General features: G+C 38.5%; 1 protein-coding gene across 1 annotated transcript in view; it reads right to left on the minus strand.

The window, feature by feature from the left end:
• Positions 1–15,362, minus strand: part of loxl2b (lysyl oxidase-like 2b) — a 50,007-nt gene that overhangs the window by 13,927 nt on the left and 20,718 nt on the right. The window contains exons 4-6 of the mRNA XM_080894464.1: positions 14,061–14,272; positions 9,761–9,977; positions 4,850–5,033 (exon numbers count right to left, since the gene is read on the minus strand). Of these exons, the coding sequence (XP_080750590.1) occupies positions 4,850–5,033; positions 9,761–9,977; positions 14,061–14,272 (613 nt within the window). The remainder of the gene's footprint in view (positions 1–4,849; positions 5,034–9,760; positions 9,978–14,060; positions 14,273–15,362) is intronic.

The raw sequence follows: 15,362 nt of genomic DNA on the forward strand, positions 1-15,362 counted from the left end.
TCTAGAATTATTTCGTAGAGGTGGCTATATGGGGGTTACTGAAAATATTGTGGTGGCACACTAAAACCAGAATTTCCAGTTTTATTATGCTGTCGTCAAATATAGGTTAGTTGAAAATTATGGCAAAAAAAGGGAAAGAAAAGAATGATATGCCGAGTTAATTTCCTGCTATTAATCACTGAAAATAGGTACATATGAAAAACAAATACGATTTTGAAATCCATAATGATCAGTTTTGATTGATTGGATCGTATAAGAGTTTGAACTGTTGCCTGTCTATGTTGGCTCTGAGATGCACCAGTGATCTCTCCATGGATTGGCACCAGTTTTTCTGCAAACTTATTACATTGTTACACACATAGGTGGCAGGGCTCGGCCTTACGTATGTGTAAGAGCTTAGACATCTTGAGGAGAGCTGCTGCTCCTTGCTGTAGAAAGGAGAAAGCTGAAGCGTTGCAGTAGGAGACCCAGAGTATGCCCAAAACTCGTTGGGGTGATTATAGATCAAATTTAACGGGGTAGCACATCACGATCCAAGAAGAGGAATAAAAAAAAAACAACAAAAAAAAAAAAAACACTGGACCTCTCTGTGACCCTGCTGTTACTGTGACATAACACAATAAAATGAAGAAAATGGATGGATGGACATAATCATGTTCTACCAAACAGTGATATTGTAACACTGTGAGGTCTAATGCTTCATCGGTGAAGACAACAACCCTACAGCTTCCACAACATGCTGTGTTGGTCAAACCCTTAACCCGTGTTTTGAAGAAAAGCAAAAAAGGCTTTTTGTAAAAAACAGTCAGTTAATAGCATCTGTTAGAATATCTCCTGATAGGCAAGACGTGGAAGAACAACGTTTTAAAGAAACAAAAAAATAGATATTCACTGATGATGACTTTAACCACTGAGGGTTAGAGAGTTTCTGTTTGTCCTCTTTCTTCCATGAAGTATGGAAGAAGTTTTAGAACCACTAAAACCCATCAGGAGCAGCAGCAGTCCATCTAAAAGTGTCAGAAGTCCTTTAAAAGAATTTGCAGAGCAAAGAATTTGCTGCTTTTAGCAGCTCAGACTGGACAGAACTAAGGAAAGCATGAATTTAAATATACAGAGATTCTTGTCAAGACCTGGTCTAATGGTCCAAAACCAAAATAAATCTGCAAATCTTTTTGTTTTAATTCTATTTCAGTCACTTTTGTTTAGAGAGTGTAGTCTAATAGTAAGTTAAAAAAAGCAAAAACCCCACATATGCCCAGGGTTCCTTTACAAACTAATCATACAAAGAAGCAGACCACGGAGCTAAATAGGAAAGACTAAGTCAGCTAAGCATGGAAACAGAAGGTCATACATACAAGAGGATCAATAAATCAAACAACTCAACAACTAGAACAGTTCCACAACAGCAACTACACATCACATTGCCTGATGATTTCTGAGGCCCTGTAAGCACAAATGTAAAGCCACTTAACCTGCAGATCAGCTCAGTCTGCTCCACAGACACAAAGTATTAATTGTTCAAGTCTGACTTGTATGTTATGTCTTTATAACTATAACATATTTATTTCCAATTTTCCCTTTGTCTTATGGTGTAGAATTACTATCTGGGCTGACTTCTATTTTCCATGAAACATTAAAGGCAGTGATGAGAAACCCTGATGGAAAAAGCTACTTTCTCTTCGTTTCAAATTTTTCCACGTCTAACGTGACTGGAATGTGCAGCAGTGTACAGCATGTCCCTGCCTTTTCTGAAGAAATGTTCTTCTTGTTGCCAGGTATCCACACACTACTAGAGAAAATGTGATTTTTCCACCTTATATGCTGAAAAACAAGTAAGCTGTGCGTTTAATACACTTGAACATTGGTGAGATATCTGCTGCGTGTTTAAGTTAGAAGTGTGTTTGTGCCACATTTTTGTTAGGTGTGTGCTGCTGACTTCCAAACCTGCCAGTGGCATAACGCAGCTCGTGCAGGTTATGAAAACCTTAAAGTGAAGCTGCTCACAATAAAAGCCTCCACTGAAAATGAGCAGTCAGTGGAAAAAAAACCCAAACAAAACAAAAGACAAGAATCACAAACTTTGCTGTGTACATTTCAATATATTTGCCCACTCCAAGAAGTACGACATGAAAAAATCATTATTTCACCATTTTTAAACAGGATAAGAAAAGTAAAGTGTACATCAACAATTAACATAGTGCACTCATATTAATCTAATATCTGTATGAAGGGTTTCTGCCACAAAAATGTTTAACCTCTTGGCTACCAAAGAAAGTGGAGCTCAATGTTGCACCGTACAGTAGCGCGATCAATCTGGTTCAAGTAAACTGTATCAATACTTAGGCAGTAAAGATCTGATTGAACTTACTCTTTAAAAGCTCATATTATGCAATAGCTGCAATACTATTTTAAAATGTTACGCACTTCTAATCAATATTTTTTGTCAAAGATTGATTAAATGTACTGGTAACACTTAATATAATATGACATAATATGGCCTGCAACTAAGGGTGTCATTCCACTGTAAATAAATGTCATTTCTATGCATTTTAGTTAAAACACTTTTAATCTGTTTATTTATTTTGATTGAAATTACAATGTGCTATAATTATATTTACCTACCAATACTTAAAAGGTAGGGACACTAGAATAAGGGGGTAACAAGTCTGATTTTTACTGGAAACAAAGAAATAATTTTGCTGTAGCTAAATTTAAGCATTCTGTAAATAATTTTAAGAAGCGAATCAGTAATTTTAGGTCGTGCATAAGCAATTTCAAGTATTGCTTAAATTCATGGATTTTACAGGAAAAGAGACAAATTATATTTTAGGTAATTCTATGTACTCATAAGCAGAGATGGGCAGTAACGCGTTACTTGTAACGCGTTACTGTAATCTGATTACTCTTTTCGAGTAACGAGTAAAGTAAGGGATTACTATTGCAAAAACGGTAATTAGATTACCGTTACTTTCCCGTAGGAACACTGCGTTACTGCGTTACTAAAACCGTGATTTTTTTGCGAGAATGTCTCACGACAGTGACGTAAGCGAGTGCGCCGTTAGTGACAACAGCTGTGTGCAGATCAACAATGGATCACATATCGATTGTGGGAGAGAGTATGAGCGTGCAGCGTTTAAAGTACTGACCTTACTTTGAGTTTGATTCCATAAAAAGTGACAAAAACATTAGCGTCCATCGTGCGTGGGAAGAAAACTTCTTTTTACAGCGAAAAAACCCCCTAAACTTCCAAGCAAGCACCGAGTGCGCTACCACGTAATGGGAAACTCGCAGAGAAAGTCGTGGATTCTTCAACTGACCGCGGCACACCTGCACCAGGGTAAACCTGCGCCTACCGCAGTGCTGCTTAATAGGTGAAAATAGAGCAACAGGACCGCTGAGTCTTTGACTTTATTTACTTTCTGCTGTGTTTTACTTGCATCTATTTGAAAGAGTGAGTGTAAACAAAAAAAATATTTTATTTTATGTGCTGGAATGTGCAGAAAATAGGTTTAAATGTTAAACTAATTTATTCAACGCAGAGAATGTTGCATATAATTACATTTTTGCTTGATGCATAAAGTTAAAAGATTAAAACTGATAAAACAAGTTAAAAAAAAAAGACTTTTCCATTTGATTACATTTTGTATGATGGATTATGTAGAAAAAGTAGAATTGGGCTGAAAGATCTATCGCTTTATCACCTCTTCAGGTTGTAAATCGTGTTTTTAAAAAGTAACTAAGTAACTAAGTAATTAATTACTTTTGAAAATAAGTAATTAGTAAAGTAACGGGATTACTTTTTTGGGGAAGTAATCAGTAATTAGTTACTGATTACTTTTTTCAAGTAACTTGACCAACACTGCTCATAAGTAATTTTAAGTACAGCCTAATGTCTTGGTAATTTACTGGAAAAATAATATTTCCTCATCTTACAAGCGCACTGTACTTTTTGGGGTGTGGGGCGTAGTATAGAGTGGCTTAACCTTTCAGGTATCTTCTGTAAACATTTCAAAGTTATGTTTGAACAGTATGTTTGAGCAGCTATGGCTGCATCATTATCATGTCACACAGGTCTTTAAATTGTGATGGTATTCTTTTCATATTCAAACCTTCTACCCAGCAAAGATCGTGACTATCCAGTGGCCAATTTAACAGCTAAAACAGCAGAACTGTTGTTTTAGCTGTGCTAGTGAAGTGTTGGTGAAGCAGATAAATGGAGCTACAATGAGCAATGGGCCAACATTTAGTGGGCCTGTTTAAGAGATGAATCCCCAACATAAACATGTACAGTTGTAATTGCACTACATTTTTCAGTGTTGTGGTTAGTTTCTTGCATTACCACTAAACAGCTGACAAAATGCCACTGTGACATGAAAACATGCAAACATGCAAACTAAGGGCAGATTTTATAACCTTGTCTATGAGTTCATGTTCCTCTGGCTGCAAAAGGGTGATATAAGCAGAAAAGTTTAAAGGCTAGAATTACTTCTCTGAAATGTTTGGGATATGTGGTTTTGCTCCACAGTCAAGCCCTTCCATTCTGTGCCATGTAGGAAATATACACAGACATTTGTTCCAGGAGTAAAGTCGTTTGGAGCTCGGTGTCATGGGTTATTTTCAGGTCTACTTTGTAATCAGCCCATCGTTTTTTGTTTTTTTTCCTTGGTTCGTGCAGCTCACATTTCATGTCCTTCTGCTTCCCTCATTGGTTGCATTACTGGTATAATTTTATGCATTTGTTTCCTTTTCTCAGACCTTTCACTACTGTGAAGTCCCAATCAATGAGCAGGCATGAAAACAATCTGTCAGTATTTTTTTAATAAAAATAAATGATATAAAACCAGTATACCTTGTCCAAGGCGACCTCCAGACAGAGCCTCCTTTGCTGTACCAAAGCCCAGCTCTCGACACACCACTGTGGCAGACAGCAGGCTCCACTTGTCATCACATATGGTGCCCCACTCTCCATTTTTCAACACCTCCACTCGCCCGTCGCCTACGATGGCCCCACCACGGAGACGAACCAATGGTTGCTGAAGACGACAAACACAAACACCGCAAAAAGAGGTCACTGTAAAAACTGAACTATCCAAAAAACAAAAATCACATATTTGAGTTATTCTAGTACTTTCAAAACCCTAAAAGCTGAACTTTTCCTTCTCTGTGATGAGAGAGCAGAGGCAGCAGACTGGGTGGTTTTATGTTTATAGAACAAGCTATTAATGTGATTCTCCCATTAACTGTTTGCATAAACTGAAAGTGTTTAATTTTACAAGTAAAGCACGGTTTGGAAATCTGGTTTACTGAGCTTTGTATTCACAAGGAGAAAACCCAGACATCTTTATGTGTGGGCTCTGGAATAAGTTTTCACTCAGATTTCCTCAGCACTATTAACATTAACATTAGAACCATAAAACAATCATTAGTCTAAAAATGTGACACATAGATAAATGTCAGGATCAGGGTAAGTGAGGCACCGGTTTACTCTAACCCTCATGGCGTATGTGAATGTAGGACACGGGCAGGTATAAAACCTTAGAGACACTCCTGACCAGCAAGTATCAGCAGTGGTACAAGGACACACAAACTGTGACCATGATGGTGGCAGGCTGTTGGACACCACATCGTCAAAACCGACAGAAGAGCTTCAGTGGCTTAGGACAGTAAATTTTAATGAGTGTCACAATGCAGGAAGTCACACTCTTTTATGTATGTTGTTACATAGCAGCCATCTTGTCAAAATAACACTAACACCAGCCCAACTTCTAATGCTTGGGGTAAAAAAAAGAAAGTCGTCCAATTTGTTCAATATCATTTACACCATTAAAGCAGACAGGTATGTTACAGATATTTTTGGAAGGAGACAAGCTGCTTGGGTAAATATGAGTTTTCTAGACACAGGCCTTCATGTGTATGTTTGACTCAAAACAACTTCCAACATATTGGTAATGAAGAGATATTCCCCTTCATGCCAGCGATGTTCACCCAATGAAAGTGACTTCCTTTTCATTGGCAACATTGCCACTGTGCATAAAGCCATTGGTAAGGATTGAACGACCATGCCAAATACTTCAAAATGCTGTCCCCATCCTCTAGGGCAGGGGTGTCAAACTCAAATACACAGTGGGCCAAAATTCAAAACTGGAACATTTATTAATATTTATTGAAAAAAAAAAAAAATCTTCCTCCAGATATAAGAATGAATCTTTTCTTATGGACTCAAACAAGTTTTGCTGAAAAACTGAATATGGAACAAGCAAAGCTTAATAATAAACAATATATATATTAGTTGTATAATACCAGTAGGCCAGCTCTAATAGTAATTTGGTATGGCTTTGCGGGCCAAATGTAATTAGGCTGCGGGCCAAATTTGGCCCGCGGGCCAGAGTTTGACACCTATGCTCTAGGGTCACGAACTCTCAACCTGCAGTGAGAATGTTTAGAATGTGTTGGAGTTCCAAGATGAGACCGAGACCCTGATGTCATCCCTGTGGTGGCACAATGCAAAAAAACTAATCATAGCCAGAGGAATGTGGATATTGGGGGTGGCTGTAGCTCAGGTGGCAGAGCAGGTCAGCCACTAATCAGAAGGTCGGTGGTTCGATCCCAGGCTGCCTCCTGGCTGCCAAATATCCTTGGGCAAGATACTAACCCCATGTTTGCCCACTGGTGGTGGTCAGAGGGCCCGGTGGCGCCAGTGTCCGGCAGCCTCGCCTCTGTCAGTGCGCCCCAGGGCAGCTGTGGCTACAATGTAGCTTGCCATCGCCTGTGTCTGAATGGGTGAATGACTGAATGTAGTGTGAAGTGCTTTGGGGTCCTTAGGGACTAGAAAAGCGCTATACAAAGTTTGGTTTATTTTGTTTTTATTTTTTCAAATTGGTAAGTAGACAGTAGAATACAATAACATAACAAAAACTTTCTCTTACCAGAAAGTCTAACATGCTGGCAGCGATAGATCTCTAAGTACATAACAATTTCAATGTAATTTGTGATTGATTGCATCTTTTATATTACTAAGCATGTAAATTAATGTAAGATTTTTATATTTCATAGCCACATAAATGAATAATAATAATAAAAGGATTACCTTCAAAAGTAAGACAGTTATATTAAAATGGGTTTCCTGCACTAAAAACTTAAAAGAGGTTTTGAAAGAACAAAGAAAACCAAATAAATATACAGAAAATACAAAACTATTCTCTTAAAAGTAAATAGTACATAGAAAATGAGCTGCCTTGGTGGAAGTTTGCGCTTGTGGAGTGCTTTTGTTTATTTTTGTTTTGTTTTTCAAATTTTTAAACTTGGGTTTAAGGATATAATTCTTTTGAGTCAGATCTGCAGAGTGTGTTGGACCATTTGGATCATGATGTCAGGGACACCACTCCCATCCATCCACCATCTGTGGAACGTGACAGGATGCCTGCAAGCTCCGACCTCACATTAGACCATGAATGAAGCCACGCAGAGATAAATTCTTCTTGGCTTACTGTCAAACTAAGCTAAGAAGAATTCATGACCCCTGACATCTTAAGAGGGTGTGAGTGAGAAAATGGGCTTCTTTACCTACTGTTGAGGTCAGATGTCAGAGTGAGGACAAGAACGACCTCTGCAGAGCTGGCAGGGATTCAAGTGTTCAAAATGAAAAGCTACTGTGGAGGATGAACAAACTGAAAGCCACGTGGTCGAAACAGTCTTGCTGTGGATTATTTTCTAATTTAAATGCATTGATTTTCTACACATGGTCGAAAGTGTAAATGCCCAAGTTTACACCCTGACCTAACTGAATATTTAAAGCAGCCTCCGCTGCCGCAAAGATGTCGGATGGTTGGATCATCAGAGGACCACAAACCTAACCCTAGCCCTAATTCTGTCTAGGCAATCAGAATATCAAATTTGTGTTTTAATTAAATTGTTCTCCCGAGGCTTGGCAATCAGGGAACACATTCATTTTAACTCAACACACATCAAAAACCATTTACATTTTTCCCCAAAAACTCATATTTGCCTTTCCCATGGGGTAGAATTAGTATTCTCAGCCCTAAACTCTAACACTGAGTCCATACTCTCAGAATATGTTTTTGGCTCATGTGCCCCTAACAGAGTTGTTACTGGGGGTACTTATAACCCCAAACGATAAATCTTTCACTATAACGTTAGCTAAAAAACCACTGCAAGTTTAGTATTTTTTTTATATGTCACTTTTATATGTCACTTTTATATGTCACTTCAAATGTGGAAGAATCATATAGCCACATAGAAGGGCTTTCCTGCACTTTCCTGTGTGTGTATGAATCACTAGTACTGAGGACACAGCTGAAAAACTCATACACTGACCCGAAACACCAACAACTGTAAAATGATGGTTTGAATGCAGGAGTAACTGTTTTAGTAAGCGATGATGGCACAACAACCAAAACTATTCTGCAAGTCAAGAACCAGCAATGGCAGAGGCCTTTCTACCCCACAGTAGAGCAGGGCGACATGACCAAAAATATTTATCACGATATACATTTGAAAATTTGTGATAACGATATATATTATTTTTAAGAAAGTGCCCTATGTCTTCATCATAAAAATGTCGGTGATTTCCCATGATACACCTATTCACTAACTTAGTTGAAATTCGACTTTCCTTAATCTTGCTGACAGAGACAAAAAGAAAAGAACAGCAAACGGCTATAGTGAACATCAAAATTAACACTGTCGTGAGGCCATGAAGTTAAAGTCAGCAGTATTATGTCTAAAACGTAAGGTGTGAGGTGAAATCCTCTCTAACAACAGCTCGTAGCTGAAATGTTGTGGCCGAAATCTCCAACTGTGGCAGATTTGAGATATTTTCAAATATAATCTTATCTAAAAGCAGAGGAGTTTGGAGCTTCAACAGACTTGTACTACAGATGGCAGTGATGGAGTAAGAATGAACATTAAGGTTTAAAAAAATCATTTATGAGGATGGAAACACATTTTGACTTTATCTGCTTGCTTTCTATGAATGTTGTCAAATAGCAGTAAATATAAATCTAATTTTTGCGTGTTTTCGAGAGAACTCCACAGGGCAGCTCTAACCCTGCGAGTAAAGAGTGCATCTGCTCAGCTGTCCCTGCTGCAAGACAAAAGATTTGTAGCCAAAGCATCAGAAAGAAAAAGATTACATTTTCCATTTTAGATTCTTACATCTGAGCAGAGAATGAATCACGCCTTCAGGAAACAGTGATTAGCCTTTGTGAATTACATTTAGAATTCATGAAGTCAGCCTGAGCACTCACTTATGCTACTACACAGTGCTTTTGGGGAGGGCTTGTTTGAGTCATATCCTTATCGTCCTGAATTTCTTAGAGAATAAAATTTAAATAAAGTATGAAAACTACCCCAAAGATACAGCCTTACTAATTCTGGGTCTTATACTTAAAGAAAGAATAATAGTTGACACTGGTGCTGCTGTTCTTTCCCTGCCCTGAGAGTTTTACAAGACTGGGCCATTTTTTAAACTCTGAGATGACAGTAACTAATTTTGACAAAGGCATTTCCAAAGCAGCTCCAGCTGCAGTTCACCAAGCGACATGGAGCCATCCTTGCTTAACATCGAACCAAAACATTTCATGCATTCACCCTCTATATCAGAGCCAGTGAACCGAGCTGAACTCAAGCAGCTATTTCCTATGTCAGCTTTGTTTACCATTTCAGTTTGTTCACACCATTCATGCAGCACCCACTTATCGTTACATCGCTTGTTGTACTGACACAATGTGGGGTTTTTTACCTCTTGTCGGAAGGCCTTCCTAAATCCCGTCATGAGTGTTGGGGCAAAATCTTTACCAGGCACGCAGCTCACCACCACAGGCAATCCTCTAGGGCAGGTCCCATTGGACTTCTCCAGTACAGCCTGGCCCAGTTTACAGCTGGACAAGTGTGCTTCATTGCCAGTGCAGTTGACAGAGTAGTCCCAGTATGTGGGCTTTCTCCTGCGAGCAAACATCCTGCACAGATAAAGGAGATGAGAAGAATTTTCAACTAGGTATAACACAATGTTACTACTTCTGTCTTATTTGAGAGCATTGAGCTGCACTACTCAAGATTTTTATATAAACAACAGGTGCAATAACAATCTGTGATAAGGGAGGTGTTACAGTCACAAAGAATTAACAGCCATCTCCACAGTTCACTGAAGTTCCACTGTACATGTTCGTGTCACTATCTGCTTATTAAAACATGACATATCTACATACTACTGCCAGGTGCAAGGCCATGACTGCCCACCGTATACATCCAACCACTGAAGAATCGTCAAGACAGTTTCTGTAGGTGGTATGACCTGAAGTTGTAAAGTTGAAAGTCTGAGGTGTACAAAGCAAACAGGAATGGAGACAGCACAGTTTGCTACTGTAGCTAGTCACTAATCTGAGATGGTTGAGGTGTTTACTGACATTTCTTGTAGCTTCTCTCAGCAGCAGCAGCGGCAACTGAATCAGGTTAAATACAGTCTATGCAGCCTATGTGAAAGACCAGATTACAACAGGACAGACAGCGTTTAGTTTTCATTTGCTGCTGGCGAGAAGGAAAGTCCAAAGGAGCAGCCCAAAGATGAGCTTTGCCTCTAAAGCAATTTGAACACATATGCGATGAATATCAGTGCTGCCTTAAAGGACTAACGATTTAATAAAGTAGTTGTCCTAAAGCTGTGAAAGTTTACTTTCATAAAATCTCATTAAAAAGGGTCATTGTCAAGTTACGATTTTCAAGACTTAATTAACGTTAAGGTTAATGTCATCCTTCACTACAACTTTTCAACCCCAAATTAATTATTATGTTTGCAGTGAATAAACAAATGGGTTTTTTATGTCTCGTGATTTAATTACAATGATTAATAACTCAGCTTGTGCAAATAGCAGACTTCTGTGTTGTAAAACAGTTTTATAAAGTCACTATCTATATACAAAGTGGACACTGAACATGAACCAAACTAGGAGTAAAGTCAGACTATTGATTCATTTCATCCTGTTCTCGCTCTTAAGATTAGGATAAATGTTTAAAATGTTGCATGTTCTTATCTCCTGCCCTAATATTAACCATGGGAGACCTAAGTTGTCATTGGTGACAACCCCGAAGACTAAACAATCTTCCTTAGTGTCATCTTTAGACATACTAAACGCAAGAGAAAAGTTTCTAGACATTAGTTCTTACAATGTCTTGATGAATCATCCAGGTAAGTACGTCGCAGAAAGTTGATTATTTTCATCATTTATTAATTCATTTATTCACTCTATGAAGAAGTCAACAGGATGAGTGACTAAACAGTTCTACCACTGAAAACGCACCATCAAGAATCAACTTTCTGGAATTTACTTACTTGGATGATTGAACATGCATCAAGACATTGTAAGATCTAATGTCTAAGAACTTTTCAAGAGATTAAGCATGCAGCCCTTTGTTCTTTCAATTTCCATGTTCATTGTCAAATAATTTAGAATATAAGTTAACTTACAGATATAGCAGTTACTCAATCATTTTTGTGTGCAACAACGTTATAGCCTCAAGTCAGTTTTAACTGCTGTCTCAAGTCCCTAGTGGGGGTACTCCCCTTATAGCTTTTTAATAAGGTGTGCATTTTATAATCTTTTGATCTATAATACTAATGCCAAGCTGTTCTGCTAAGTCACAATAACCAGAAACCAAAAGACAAATTCAGGATTATGAAACTGTCACATTTATTTTATAATGTCAGCCTGTGAAAGTACACTGTGGCCAAAGCAGGCTGACACGTAGATGGAAAGTTAGGAAGCTGCTGCACTCTGCTTTGGTTACCTAAAGCAGAGGGGAGACTTCCGACTCAGCCAGACAGTAAATTTAAGGTTAACTTGAGTGCCTGAAGTTTTGTGGTACACCATGATTAACTTGTGGCCATTTGGCCTAATGTCAGCAAGATTTAGATTTCTCAGCAGTTCCTCGCACACTGCAAAACTTTTTTGTAATGCACCTATACTGAAAATACAGGAGTCACGAATTTTGCTGTAAAAGGCCTGTAATGTCAGGAATGTAATGGGACACACATTAGAGGATTAAAGATTATTCCATTGTTTACAATGCTTGGTCCTGGCACATTGCAATACAATGCCTAAACTGCAATACTGAACATTAAGCTTTGATATATCTATTATAGGTGTGAAAACAGAATATTTAACAGGGACATGTCGTGCTTTTCTGAATTTCATTTACTATATACAGTTTTTAAGGAAGGTGTTATGGAGAGATTTCACAAGATCTCAGCCTGTTCTGAACTCATTAACAATGCTGCAGTTCACATTTGTGAATTTTAACATTGCTAATGAGTTCGGAGCAGAGCAGAGAGTTCCCAGAAGCAGCTGTCCACATTTTAGCCTTTGCTGTTAAGGATGGGTTAGGGTTGTTTAGTGGGTTGTTGGACTGACCATTGGTATAGTTTGGATGATGGAAGTGCACAAGCAGTTGACATCCAGCCTCTGTTTGTGTTTGTAGCCTTTCAAGGTTTCCAAAAGCCAGCCAGTCACATAGTAGTATAGGCTGATTACTACATAGGCTGACTGTAGGGGGTGGTGTGTGGATTGAGGAAGGTTAGAGAGAGGAGAGCAGATATATATAATCTGAACAGCCAGATAACTGGCAAGTTTTCTTTATCTCTATTTCATGCAAATGAGAACCCAGGAAAATAATATATATGATTTTCTTTATTATCATATATATTATTAGTTTTAATCAAAATTACTAAAAAGTATGGGCCAGATTATTTGTATGTGCCATGGCTGATAATAAACCAGCTGACTCAATTGTTGCATCTGTACTTTTTGCATTTGGAGTATATGTGGTTGAAACACAACGCTGAATGAACTGCAAATCATTTCCTGGGTTTGGCTTTGGGCGTTTTGCTTTCTTTCTTGATAATTACTGGAAAATTTTAGGTGTTGTGATAGAGATGCACAATAAAGCTGCAAGGAGCAGAGGTAGTGATGGTAGATGAGTTAAAATACCTGGGGTCAACCATCCAAAGCAACCAGCAGAGTACAAGAGAGGTGAGGAAGACATTGCAGGTAGGGTGGAGTGGATGGAGATGGGTGTCAGGGTTGATTTGTGACAGAAGGACAGCAGTAAGACAGGAGTTCGAGCTGGAGATGTCAAAGGTGAAGATGCTAAGATTTTCTTTGAGAGCACCAGGACCACCAGAGGGATAGCTCAGGTCAAAAAGTTTGGAGACAAAGTTAAAGAGAAAAGGCTGAGATGATACATTGGCAGAGGAGGTATATTTAATGTATTGGACCAAGGATGTTGAATATGGAGATGTCAGGCAGGAGAAAAAAGGGAGTGAACACAAAAAATCCATGAATGTAGTGAGGGACGATATACAGAGGATGGTGTGACAGAGCAGGATGCTAAGGATAGAGTGACATGAAGGCAGATGATCTGTTGTGTTGACCCGTAAGGGGAGCAGCAGAAAGAAGAAGATAAAGATACACAATCCACAAAGATTTCAGTAAGAACCTGAAATTTATCAAGCCTCCGCAGAAGTCTAACCCAGTCGGTGTACTGAGCTGCCAGAGTAATGAAGTGATTGAGGTTAGTCACTCATGTTGGATTTGGTCAAACACTGTAATGATGATGTATTCATTTGAATTTTTTCAGCCCCCCTTCCACGTTGCTGTACTCTACAGTTTGAGACTTAGATGAATTTCGCAGCAGTGATCTGCACGTGCTGGTTGAGAAATCTACCAAATCTATATATATGTAATTATATATATTTTTCATCCATGTGAGGCACCGAGGGGAGTTTGCTAAAGATGTAATTACCAATTTGTGGCACAGAAAAAAAGAGGAAAAAGAAATTAGGATTTGCCATCTGTCATCCAGTCTCCTGCAGATGCATTTTTTTTCTGTACCCAACAAAACACCCACTGAGTCACAGCATTGAAACAGTAGCCACATTATTCTGACATACCTTTTAATATCCTGAATTTCTATATAAGTGCCCTTTAGTCATTTAAAGTTTAAACTCTGCTCTGCTCTTTGAACCACCCAGGACCACACATACTCACTTGTAGACTCTGGGATTGTACTTCCTCTCCCCGGGGAAGCCAAACATGCCACAGATCACTCTGCTGTTAAACTGGGTCCAGTCTTTGTTACAGATCTGCTTCCATTTGCCACCATCTTTGACCTCCACGTAGCCTTCCATCACAGGGATCCGCTTACGGTAGGATGACAGAATGGCTCGAATCTGCACATCCTCTACATGAATGTCAAGATTCTGTAGACAATATATTGAAACAACATTTAAAAAGCAAACAAACAAAAAATAAATAAATAAATAAAAGCACAAAAAAAGCAAAAACAATCTTTCTTTTTAAACAGCAACTTGCACTTTTCTTTATGCTAAAGTTTGGGCCTTGTGGGCATGTAACATATGTTGTTGATTTTTGAAGTGGAAAGATGCAACAGCCACAGTAAACACACATTCGAAAGCTTTTTCCCAAATGTATTGTAACTTTTCTTTCATGGAATTATCAGCACTCCCAGCAAAAGCTTACATTATTGACTAAACCACCATGCATAGACCCACAGAGACACATCTCTGCCCAAAAACTAACTTCCAGATCTCAGCAATATATAATGATAGCCTATACACTGTAAGCTAATTCGTTAATTTAGCTTCCTGTTAGTAGGGGGGTTTGCAACCAAATAGAATTTGCTATGTAATCAAATCACATGGTAACGATTTTCCATGAGAGTGCAGTCTCTATTTCAGAATGAAAATGAAGATGGTGCAGTGAGCATACAGCTTGCTGAATACAAATAAAGTTAGCCACAGGTTAGCTAAAGCTCACTGCTAACTGACGATCTGTTTGCCTGTCTTTACATAGCTCAGTTAAGCGCCAGCAATGTAAAGCTGGGTCTTTATTTTGCCATCAAAGTCATAATGTTATACATTCGCAATGAATATTCAGAATACTGGAAGCAGACCTTTTCAATATATCAGCCACCAGAATGAGATATGCAACACATTCAATTCAATTTATTTAAAAAGCACCAAATCACCACAACATTTGCCTCAAGTTTCATTTTGTCGTAAGTTAAAGACCCTTACAATAATAGAAAGAAAACCCCAATAATCAAACAACCATCTGTGGGAAGGAAAAACGTCTTTTTAACAGGAAGAAGCAGAAGTCTAGCAAAACCAGGCCCAAGAAGAGGCAGCCATCTGCCGTGACCAGTTGGGGATACTTCAAACACTAGATCATAAACAATACTTGTGAACGATAACACTTATTTGCAGATTACAGTATCACAGGCAACTGAGGAACTGAGATACCAAACAGATTTCAGATGCTAACTTCTGC

Source organism: Rhamphochromis sp. 'chilingali' (genome assembly GCF_963969265.1).
Source record: "Rhamphochromis sp. 'chilingali' genome assembly, chromosome: 10".
In the NCBI taxonomy this organism is placed as follows: domain Eukaryota; kingdom Metazoa; phylum Chordata; class Actinopteri; order Cichliformes; family Cichlidae; genus Rhamphochromis; species Rhamphochromis sp. 'chilingali'.